Genomic DNA, 12,047 nt, shown 5'->3' with positions numbered 1-12,047 from the left:
ATAACAAGATCTAAATATTGCCTCTGCTAGAAAATCAAGAAACTCAAGTTGCTTTTAGACTGTCCTTAAAGATTGTTTTACAGTTCTATAGATAGAAACCAACTACAATGAACACAGTTCACTTATATTGATCTGACTAGAAGATACTTCCTAACATTTTCATTAAATCTGTAAATCACAGAAGCAAAATTGAAAGTGAAAAAATACAGTTCACCGAAAGTGTCAGCCCTACTAACGCAGGGTCAGAGCTACATCAGCAATGAACTTTAAGACCAAAGAACCACCTACCCAAACCATGAGGCAGCGCTCAAATTGCAAAGCAGATGGAAGGGACAGAGCCACAGAAACAAATCAAACTGCTTTTGAAATAGTCTGCTTTAGGAGGCTAAAACATCCCTTCTCATGTCTACTGATACTACCATTACACATAGGCTCCTGATACAAGTCTACTTGATAGTGTCCAAAAGATTGTTTCTTAAACTTCCCAATGCTGTTTAAGAGGAAACTTCAGTACTGTTTAAGCTTTTCTCCTCTACTAGGTGCTTTCGGTTAATTTATATGCTAATACTAAAACACTGAATACGAAAGTAAATGAAATATATTAAAGAGAACACTGATGCAGATTCTGACAAGAGTTACTTCATTGCCTGCTGTACCCCATGATGGGCATCACCGGTTTGCTCCTGGAGAAAGCCTCCAAGTGACACACACTTTGTGGAAGATCATTACATTTTGTTCTGCTAATTATATGCTCTGCAAAAGACAACCAAAACCCACATTAAAAATCAGGTATACATCTCATCTGAAGTCTGACTGGTACTTCTCAACATGTTTTCAGTATAACTGAAAATAACACACTGAATATCTTGCAAACTTTCACTCTAATTTTGAGGTTAGACTGAGAAGATGGTGAAAAGGATAGGCTAAATGAGCATGCTTATCACTCAGTGAAAATGGGAAAGGTATTCCAGAAAAAACAATTTGACAAGAGGGTGGAAAGGTACCTAGTGCCATTCCTAATTTTCTGTCAACCTTCAAGTACTGCTTTTGCACATGTTTACTCATCTGCTGTGTTAAGCACTAAGCAGTGACACAGTGCTACCCCTGCGCTTTCTATCATTAAGCTTTCCAGGCAGAACATCAAGTTAGTCTGTAACATGAAGGGTAAAGTACAATAAGGGCATGCAAAGGAGCGAGTGCAAATATAGAAGACCTCCATAATTTGTTATGATAGTTTAAAGAACTATGAATTATTTAAAGTAGTAATAAAACGTTTAATCTCTTGCCTCTCTAGCGATCAGCAAGTTCTAATCCTCCATGGAAACGAGACAGATCTTTGCCAGGTGTACAGAGAGATGCTGGTTTAAGTGATTAGTCAGCAAATACAGGTTCTTTTGTACTAGCATGTGCTATAAAATAAAATAAAACCCCCAGAACCTAATTAAGCTCAGGAGCTAGCAGAGCCTTGAATCTGCTTCTCCAAGCCTAGCATTGCTATTACTTTGCAGTAGACATCATTACCCTATAGAACCATCTAGGTCTAGAGGGAATGGAGAAAGTGTCTAGCATTTAGCAGTAGCTATGTGGTATTACCTGCAATACATACACAACTTATTGCTTAACTCTTTTTGCCTTCTATTTTCTCAGAGGTGTCCACCAACTGGCCTGAGAAACACTCCTGCAAGCAGCAAGCTGCAGCTGGGACCGCAGCCCAGCACAGGGTGCCAGCTCTATTTTGCTTATGGCTGTGCAGTCCAGCAGAAGCTGTACAGACTGGGAGGGGGGTGGCAGCTGAGGTGAGGGTGCTCAGCACTGAGAAGGTGGTTTCCTGGCCCAGCACAGCTGGAAGCTCTACAGAAGGACTGTTGTGGACAAAGCTCTGCCACCCAGCAAGCAGATTAGGGAAGAGGTACCCAGAGAGGCTCAAAAGGCAATTAGGAGGCTTCTCCTACGCTTGTTGAGGACAGGATTTGACAAACACACTCCTTTGCTGCTCAACTCCTGTCCTCACTGCTGAAGGACTGTCCATCCTCCTACACCACAGGAACATAGCCCCACAAGTCATTCCCAGTGGGTCTTGGGGGAGTGGGGAACCGCATTACTCTTGGGTGGAAATTTCCTCTCAACAACCAAGAAAGGAACCACAGCATTCTCTGCTGCAGCAGCTCCTGACGCTTTCCCAGCAGCAGCTATTCTGCTTTCCCTGAGAAGAGGCCAGGTCACTGTGGGTGCATTTTGCTGAGCTTTTGGGTTTCCATCTGTCTGCATAAGCACAAAAATGGTGGAAATGCTGTTTTGTGCCATCCCAAGCATATTAAGACAACTTAGGCAGTAAGAGCAATGTGATGATGAGGGCTCTTCTCAGCAACTAACCCTGTTGTGTTCAGAAGGTGACGCAAAGAGTTTATTCTAGAGGAATAAACAAGTGAGAACATACTGTGAGAACAAAAGGTGCTGGAACCAGCAATTTGATCAGTGATCACAATATTTCCATTGGAGTTACTCGACTTGAAGATCAAGTACACTGGTGACTGCACACAGATAAACAAAACACCAGCTTATCCACATCTCTGGCTTACTTCAAAAGCCTTTACCTTTCTACCAAATCCAAAACTCCCTAGAAATCATGAATTTTAAAACAAGTTCAGAAATTGATAACATAGAAACATAATGCCTTGAAATAAGTCTGACTCTTGCAAACAAATCATTAAATGCATGACTAATTTTTCTACTTTACTAAAAAAATACTGGGCTTTTTCCCAGTACTGACTGAACATGACCAAATTTAATTCAACTCTTTTCTCCCTACAATAACTTGGAGCAAGAACAGACATAACCCCAGATTTTATTTTGTTTTATTCCAGACAACCAGTAAAGAATTCATTGGTGCTGGAAGGATAAGCAATAGACCCTATAAAGCCCGAAAGCTCAATCAGTGCTATTACAAACTACTGCAGAAATTTCCCTGCTGCATACAGTATTACAGTAATTGATGACAAGCCTTCTTAATAAGGAGTCTAGTCAGTGACTAGTCTAGAACATGCTGCATCAGTTCTTAAATATTGAATTATGGGTTTTCAGTAGCAAGAAACAGGGGAGATAGAGACAGCACTGCTCAGTTCACGCATCTGGCGGACAGTTTATCAGGAGTCACAATGCACCTGAAACAGGGCTGCTCCAGCTGCATATTCAACCAGTACATTGTCTTTGGGATGCACCTTGGCAGCTCCCTGAGCCCTTCAATTTTCACTGGTCTGATCAGGCTTCAGAGCCTGACCTAACGCAGGCCTCCTGGACACGAGCTCTCCCTCCATTAATTCTTTGCAGAGATGGCACCCTACAACCCTGTTTTCCCCCACCCCTTCCTTCCTCCGCCTGCTCTGTACAGAGTCCATTAAACCGTTAAGAGATCAGCAAGACAAGTCTGTCTGAGTCCTGCTGTAGGGGGAGGCTCAGGTCAGGAGTGCATGCTCAGGAGCTGGGCTTTACGTTAACTGGGTTAAACCAAGCGTGCGCCAACTGTACTGCTAAAACATTCATGGGTTTGTACTTACACTACATAAAAAGAATAAGAGATTGCACTTTGAGAAACTGGTGCCATACACAGACCGCATCTACTCTCTTTTCCTCTGTCACCCAGATGACCATATGAGTGACAATGCACAACACCACCCTCGGTTCACTTTCATACCAGGCTGGACAAACTAGCAGAGGCAGGAGTACAGTCTTTCAGAAGCGGCACAAAGAAACAGGTTTCACAGGGCTTCATCCTTTTGATTTTCTAGCACGAAATTTTCTAGGCCAGCCTCCCACTCAAGGCAAGGGCAGCTATGAGAACAGACCAGGCTGCTCAGGGCTTTATCCAATTGGGTCTTGAAAACCTCCAAGGATGACAACACAGCTTCTCCAGGCCCTTGTTCCACCGCTTGGCTGTCCGCATTGAAAAGCCTTCTCCTTATAGCCCATTAAAACCTCATGTTTCAATCTAGGTCTGTTGTCTCTTTCCCTCCTGCCACACAACTGAACAGCCTTGCTCCATGTTCTCGGTAAGACACAGCCTACGAGTGTCAAGTAGAAAGGGTCATCACTTTCCTCAGTCTACTGGTTCTGCTCTTGTTAATACAGCCCAGGATCCTGTTGGCTTTCTTTACTGCAGAGGCATACCACTGGCTCAGGGCCACTGTGATGCTCACCAGACTCCCCTCAGCGGTTTTTCCACAGAGCTGTCCCTCACCCACTCAGTCCCACCTAGGGATCCTTCCTTCCCTGGGGCAGGACTTTGCATCTGTCCCTGTTCAAGTCCATAAGGTCCCCATGGATCAGCCCCTTCCTTCAGCCTGGCAATGTCCCTCTGAACCACATCCCAGACCTCATGGTTATTGCCTCTCACTCTTGCTCCCCACATCCAGGTTTGGGGCCACTCACAGATTTACACAGATGCCCCACCTCCTCCAGGGCACTGATAAAGACATTTAACAGGGCAGATGCTAAGTCAGACTCCATAGCAACTCCACTTGCCAATAGCCTCCAGGAATTATCTCAATGGCGAATTCGGCAGAGACTGAATATAAGCTTCAGAAAAGACCTTGGGAAGCTGCCAACAGCCACCCACCAGGATGAAGAGGAGGGTCAGGAGAAGGTGCTGGACTCCCTCAGCTCAGGGTAGCTGCAGGCCTCACTCAGTGCCTGGACTGCCTGAGCAGCTGGTACCTCCAGAACCAGGGCGGGAGGCAGCAAGAGCAGAGAAACTCTGGCTACAATAGGAAACATCCTCTCAGGGACCTACAAGAAACAAAACACTGCTGCTTCTTGGGCAGCCCTTTATAAAACCCAGGTTATCGTAGATGTTTGCCAAGATGCCCAAGGCACATGGCAAGCCCTCCACCACAGCACACAGAGCTCTGGGAAAAGTAGTCAAGAACATATTTCTGCTTTGTAAAGTCTTGACCATCTTACTGTTCTCAAGATGACATACTGGTCACTAACTACTCAAACAAAGCAGTCTCACTAGCTAAACATAACTGACTCAAAGGCACCATGTTGGGGAGGAGAGGCCGTCCCAGGGGTTGCCTTGGAGGGGAAAGGGACCAGGAGCAGCCAGGCGTTATCCCACAGAAATGAGCTTCTTCTCCCCCTCTCTGCAAAGCACTGCCATAATGATGTTCCCAGGAGGAAGAACTGTTGTAAATAATTAAAAGTTACATGTTCAGACAAGTACTACGCTGCAGTGCCATGCATTGTTATAGCTTTAAGAGTATGTTTGTTCAATTATTGTTCCTTTTTTACTTCACAGAAACTCAGGGAAGGGATCGCTCCATCACTCAAGAAAACTAATAAGGTTCAAATTATGCTTCAGAGCTTTTTGTCTCCTCTTGATTCATGACTCTGCCTGGACAAGCCATCCATGGAAAGAAGTAAACGTGTTCTGCTGTTTCTAGCAAAAGTTTACCATGTTCAGGCTTTACTTCCAATCACTTCTGAACTACTTCATGCAAAATAGGGAGTGCTGATCAGTAAGAAACCTGATCTCAGGGCCAGCAGGCACAGGCTGAGCAAAAAACCCCAGAACATAAACAGAATAGATTTTGTACTATTTCCAAACTGACAAACTGTGTAATTCAATAATAAATTGTTACCATATGCATAACATGCAGCACAATTATTTTTAATTTTCGTGGATACTGGGAAATAGCATCTAATTATGGTTTAAAACAATTCAACATATTTAGGATTACAGAAGTAAATGTGACATCTTGTGTCTTTTTTGTTCAAAGAAAAAAGGTTTGCTTTACCTGACTGATACTTATTAACAGGCAGGATACAAGTAATTTGGTGCTTAATTAGCCCCAGGAGAAGGCTAATGCAGTCAGGCACTCACACCCAACACTGTTCTGCTCAAGGGCCCAGCAAACCCCTTCTCTCTGCCTCACCCATCACTAATTCTCCTCCATTACTCCTGCAGCATTAGGTTATGTCTTTGTCCACTACCTTTGCTAAGCCAGAACAACTAGAGACACTGAAAGGAGGAGGAGGAGAAAGTAATCTGCTTCTTTGTAGAGAGTAAAAAGTAACCCATATCCTTTGCTTTTTCATTTCACACTTTTTAATTTCCTTATGGCACCTCAAATGGTACAGCAAATAGTTACAGCTACTCTCACATTCAGCTCCGCTGTCATATCTCATCTCCTGTAATTCACTGTGCATTGGCACAATTTGAGACTTCAAAATGGAAAAAAAGCATATTGAGTGCGTGCTGATTCCCCACACACACACACTTGTGAATTTGCTCAACTCCCCCTTTGATCATTCCCCAAAGCGGGAATTGGGCAAACGGCAATGGGAGTCATATAGCTACATACCAGTGAGTCATGGGAAGGACCAGTGAAAACTCACTTGGACTCTGGCTGACAAACAGCTGCTTCTGAGAGCAGCATGTGGCAAACACACTTTACTCTGATGCTGTCACCTTTAAGAGTATTCAGATGTGCTTCAAAGAGTAAACACAGATGGGTACACACAAGAAGTACACGCATACAGGATCTGTGCAGTAACTCAGACTGTTACGCTGTTGGACAAAATTCAAGTCAACTTTGTTATTGCTAAAGAAGGGTACTATATCGAAAATACCAAGGGGAGACATTCATCTATTGCACTTAATGGCTAAGAGCAGCTACTGATAAACTACGGCTAGTGGTCCACTCCTGTCCCACAGGCACAGCAGTACATGCTTGTGGATCGCAAGATGAGCTATGGTACCACAGAGAAGAGGGGAACTGGAAGAGATGAGGAGTGGGTTACAACAACACATGCTTACAGGAAGGCAGGTTGCCAGTGTAGTAGTTTCGCAGCTTCAAACAAGGTAAGGTTGGCTTAATTTGCTACTCACAACTCATTGAGGAGATGACTGGGTGGCACTTCAATGCACGCACTGCCTTATGAACGGTGAACTGGCTGAGCGTATTAAAACAGTCTCAAGGCTATAGATAACAAGGCTCCTGCAGCTGCACATCCTTCACATCTCTCCAGAGAGACAGCCTGTGTCTCTTGCACATCCACACACCTCTGGCCCACAGAGCCTACAGAGGCTGGACAAGGAAGGCGACACCAGGTTCAAGGGCATTCAGGCTAACACTGAGCACACCAAAGCAGACACCAGCTCTTTTGCACAGGCCAGTGGGTACAATCACCGTAGGTATCGGTAATGCAGTGCCTGGAACAGAGCTCAAGTCGAACAGGTAAGTAAAACGAGGTTTGGACTGGGCAGCGCTGCAGCACGGACACAAACCTGCAGAACCAACTGGCGACCCATCCCGCAGGACCGAGCTGGGCAACTTGGCACGGAGCAGGAGCCCGAGCCCACACGCCCCGGAAAGGATGAGTCATAGTTTACACCGTCCACTTGTTTCCAGGCGCAGAACACCGCTCTCCGACAAAGCCCAGCGCAGCCGGGCTCCGCGGCACCGGGCGCTGCCCGCCGAGGCCCGCCGCGGAGAGCTGCTGCTCCGGGAGCGATCCTCGCCACCGCCCCTGCACCGCCGCCCCCCGCTCCGCTCCCGCCGGGGCTCCGCGGCGGGCCCGGGGACACGCCCGACGGCGCGGCCGCCCCGAGCCCACCTGCACAGTGCGGGCACCGCTCCCCCCGGCCCGGCCCCTACCGCACCGTACCTCCTTCCTGCGGCTGGGCGCGCCCGGGCGGGTGAGGAGCGCCGTCTCCTCGCAGACCACGGCCGCGTCCTCCACGAAGACGCAGTCGGGGAGGCTCTCGTCAGCCGGCAGCTCCAGCACCTGCAGCCCCAGCTTGCCCCGCAGCACGCCCACGTACAGCTGGTGCTCCCGCTCGGCGCGGGCGAAGTCTACCTCGGGGCCCGCCGCGGTGCGCAGCGCCTGCCGGCACAGAGACTCGGGCAGCGCCCGCACCACGGCGTGCGTGCAGCGCCCGAAGGCGGCGGGGCCGCCGCCCAGCCCGGCCATGCTGCGCGGCGGGGACGGCGGGGCGCGGAGGAAAGAGGGAGGGACGAGCGGCAGCGACCGCCGCCGCCGGCCCTGGCAGCTGATAAAGCGCCGCCCGCGGCCCGGCCGCGCCCCATTGGCTCCCCACCAGGCACATTTCCATGGGGCCGCCGCCAAGCGCGCTTCCATTGGCTGGCGGCAGCGGCCGGGCCGCGCCATTGGCCACCCCCCGCAGGGCGCCGCTTACCTGTGCGGCGGGCGGCAGCGGCAGTGCCACCCGCTCAGCCCGGAGGGGCCGGGGCGGTCCCGGTAGGGACTGCCAGGGCGGGCCGGGGACAGGCGATGGGGCTTCCGCCCTCCGTGAGGCGCCTGCCCCAGGCCTTTCCCCTGGGCGGGGTGTTGGGGCTGCCCGTGCCTGCCTTGGGGCTCTGGTACCATGGCATGGCTTGAGGGACAGCGTGGTTTCACATAATACTTTCACGTAGTTACCCATAAACATACAACTGTGCTGATAGAACTCGAACACCTGCGTCGCCCCACGTTTCTGTGCTCATTCAAGCTCGGTATGGGCAGGGGGGAAGGCTGCTCACCCCTCCTGCTCAAGGAAGCATCAGGCTGGCTGGCTGCATGCCCTTTGCAGCAGCCCGCTGCCCGCCCGGCGGAGGGAGAGGCCCAGCAGTTTATCCAGGCAGCCAAAGGAACAATATCCCCTGACGAAGGCACTTCCAAATACAAATCCAAAGGAAACAAGCCCAGCCACTTTCTAATCCCTCATCATGGCTTCCTACAGAGCTGCTCATGGGCAGAGCGAGCCCACCTTCTTCCACTCCTTTACTCTGTCAAAGTTTCCACCTCTGCGGCGTAGAGAGGACACTGGTGTTTTGCTCCACTTCTGCCTCAGGGACTGAAACAATGAGCATTTTCCACCCTTCCTCTAAAAGAAACCCTTACTTCCCCACTTTTCATTTTTCCCCAGGTTTTATCCTGATTCGAGCTTATCTCAGATGAGGGCCAGCCCTTTCTGGTGCACAACTCTGGCTCCCAGGCAAAAGCTGCATGAGGCTTTGGGCCAGGCTTCATGCCATGGGAGACATCCACAGCACCAGCCCTGAGTTGTGCTGCACCTGCTGCCACCCTCCCAAGTACCTCTGAGCTCTCTCCTCACCAGAGCAGATGGGAAAAGTGGAGGAATATGAGTTTTCCTTCTAGATCTTGTTTTACTGGCAAGGCTCTTTCAAGTGTCCTTCTGGTCACGGAGGGGACCCCACCAGCACACAGCTCTGTGTTCCTCCTTTGGTGCTCAGACAAAATCTGGGCAGCTGCCTTGGCCATGCTGTCATGGACACTGGCACACATTCAGCGTTTGGGAATATGGTTAATGAATAGCACGAAGGAAATATCAAAGTGCATTTCCAAAATAGCAGCTGACTAGATTTTCATCTGCATTTTCAGTACATTGTCCAAATATCCAGTAAAGGCTGCCTTTACTTAACGTGCATAGGTGCAGTTATTTGAATAAGGGTCATCCACTGAATAACGTTCAAATACTATTCTCCTTAAAACAAATGGGCAGGTAATTGAATTGCTATCATGTAGGACATTTCAAATTCTTGAGAAAGCACTACAAATGGTATTATACCGTCTCTGGTATAATGTGTGATCCTTCCACAGTCGCCAAAACCTATTTTTACCTATTGCAGATTTGGGATATGGCCATTGGTCTGCTTTGATTTGCTTTCTGTTAGCACAACTTCTAGGCAGAAGAAAAAGCGCTACTATCCTTCTGTAATTTAAAAAATTGCCAAGGTTCCTATCGGAAAATGTATTGAAAGTAATTGTTCTTGCAGCAAACAGATTGGCTAGTCAATACAGATTTTTTAGATACCCATAAATACCTTATGAATTTACAAGCTATGACAATTTTTAGATCTCATTGAGATTACAGGAATATGAGCTATGAGGTGATGCCATACAGTCATCTTGTACGCACATGATATGCTAGGACAGTGAGGTTTGCCCTGGAGGCATTGCCACTGGCCGAGGCTGACCTCAGGTGGCCGCGGCTGTTCCCCGGGAGCTGGCCAGGTATCACTTCTGACAGCTTCTCAATACCTTTCTGCATTATGGGAGACAAGGCTGGAGGAAGGAGGATCTCTTTATGAGATGCAGTGGTATGAGACAGTGGTATGCTACAAATACAATGTGTTTTGGAAATAAAAAATGTTAGCTATTTAGACAAGGTTACAGAAGTAATGACTACAGTAAAAAAAAAAAAAAAAGTCCTCTCTATTTCCATACATGTAAAAAATGGTGCAGTTTAACTATAAATGAAGATCTGTTTGCTGATTGTGATTGTTCCATAATTTATGTTGAATAGGAATAGATGCAGCCAGAGCAAAATTGTGCACATTTATAATAAGATTAACAAAATATCAGTTTACTCACAAATTAACGTTACATAATAGAATGTGTTCACACAGTCTTGCAGGGGTGATGTTAGAATTCATCATATGCAATAATACAAAATGGGTCAGTTACAGTCATTGACATAGTATTTATTGTCCACCTTGCTCTATGTGCAGTATTTTCCTGTAATTTTGCCCTGCTGGAGCAACTAGTGTAAACGAGCGAAGCTGCCCCACAGCAAAGAAAAAAACTGTGTCACTCTACAGAATTCACGCAGAATGATGAAAACCATGCTTGCAACAGAAAATGGACTGCAGACTGCTTAAGTTGTGTCATAGAAAGCTGCATTTAGAAGGAGGAAATGCTTCATACAGAAAATACAGAAAAGGATGCAAATCCAGGTGTTTTGTGATTGACACTACACAGAGTCATCTGCTGGCAGTGACGGTGAGAAGAAAATTGCTTTGCAAAATGTACTTGAGGAAGCATACGTGAATAGCACATTCGCTTTGAGGAGAAACAAATAGCTATTGAAAAAGGAGATATGATTTAAAAGTTATGTCAGAAAAGTCATCAATACGGAGTAAAATTTCATCCATTTGACAAAATCACCAGCAGCATATCAATAAGTTTTGTGCTTTTTTTTTTTTTCTCCACAGGCGTGACTTGAGAACAGTCTGCAGCTATGTAAAAAGCTGCCACAAAGATGAAGGGAATGATTTCCACAAGGTAGAAGGCAAGCAACGGACTTAAATTATGGCAAGGAAAAGTAGAAAAACTTTCTAACAATAAGGAGCAGAGAAAAAGATTGCATGGGAAGAACAGGTGTTTTTAAGAATAAGTTAAAGAAATATCTGCCAGGAGCAGAAAGCCAGAGCTGGGGAAAAAGAATAGACTAAGAAGAGGTCCTTTCTGCTCCTATGATTCTATTATCATTTGTACACGGAAAATGATTGATAGTTTTAGTGAAAACAGCTGTGTAATGATGAGTCTGATATCCCCAATAACAAATGTGCAACTTTTATATGCACTGGTAGGTGACTGAAGGACATGGCTGGCCACAGCTGTTGAACAGTTTGTGTGACCATGACAAAGGAGAATTTGGGTCACTGTCAAATACAAACACATACCACATGGGCTGATTGCTCAGGCATGCTAGACTGCTGCAAAGTTTGAACACACTTACCATCACTTGCAGATGCTGGAACACCACCGCTGGCTCTAAATCCTCAATGGACATCTCTCACACTATTAATGCAATCCTACTTGAAACTCCAGACAGTGAAAAGCCAGGACAAGATGGCAACTGAGCCATTCAGTCACCAGCACGTCCCGCTACGGGAATGTGCACCAGAAAGATGGAGAGACACCAAGTTTTGCTTTTTAAAAGGAAAACAAATCTGAATTATTTCTTTGCCTCAATAGAAAACAGTGCAACAACTGCATAGCCAAATGATGTTATTAATAGAAGCAAACACTGCTCTGCAGGAAAAGCTCCTATTATGATCAATGGATCATTCTCTTAGTAAAGGTACAGGATCAGGTCTTACTCACAGCCATAGAAGAGAAAAATGTTACTTTAATCATGCCTTACATACATGAAAAGCGACTCAAAGGGGTTTTCACCCAGGCAGTTGACAGAAATTTTTAATTTCTGCTCTAGTACTATAATACAAAAAACCACAATGATT

The 12,047-nt window shown here is 46.7% G+C and overlaps 1 protein-coding gene across 1 annotated transcript in view; it reads right to left on the bottom strand.

Annotated features, from left to right (window-relative positions):
• DDAH1 (dimethylarginine dimethylaminohydrolase 1) overlaps window positions 1–8,169 on the bottom strand; it is a 59,042-nt gene extending 50,873 nt beyond the window's left edge. Inside the window, exon 1 of the mRNA XM_086617659.1 lies at window positions 7,666–8,169. Within this exon, the coding sequence (XP_086473785.1) occupies window positions 7,666–8,169 (504 nt within the window). The remainder of the gene's footprint in view (window positions 1–7,665) is intronic.
• Between the last annotated feature and the right edge of the window lie 3,878 nt (window positions 8,170–12,047).

This window comes from Tauraco erythrolophus, chromosome 10 (genome assembly GCF_009769465.1).
Source record: "Tauraco erythrolophus isolate bTauEry1 chromosome 10, bTauEry1.pri, whole genome shotgun sequence".
NCBI lineage: Eukaryota > Metazoa > Chordata > Aves > Musophagiformes > Musophagidae > Tauraco > Tauraco erythrolophus.
Note: the sequence above shows the minus strand (reverse complement) of the source record. Positions and strands in the feature narration are given on the sequence as shown.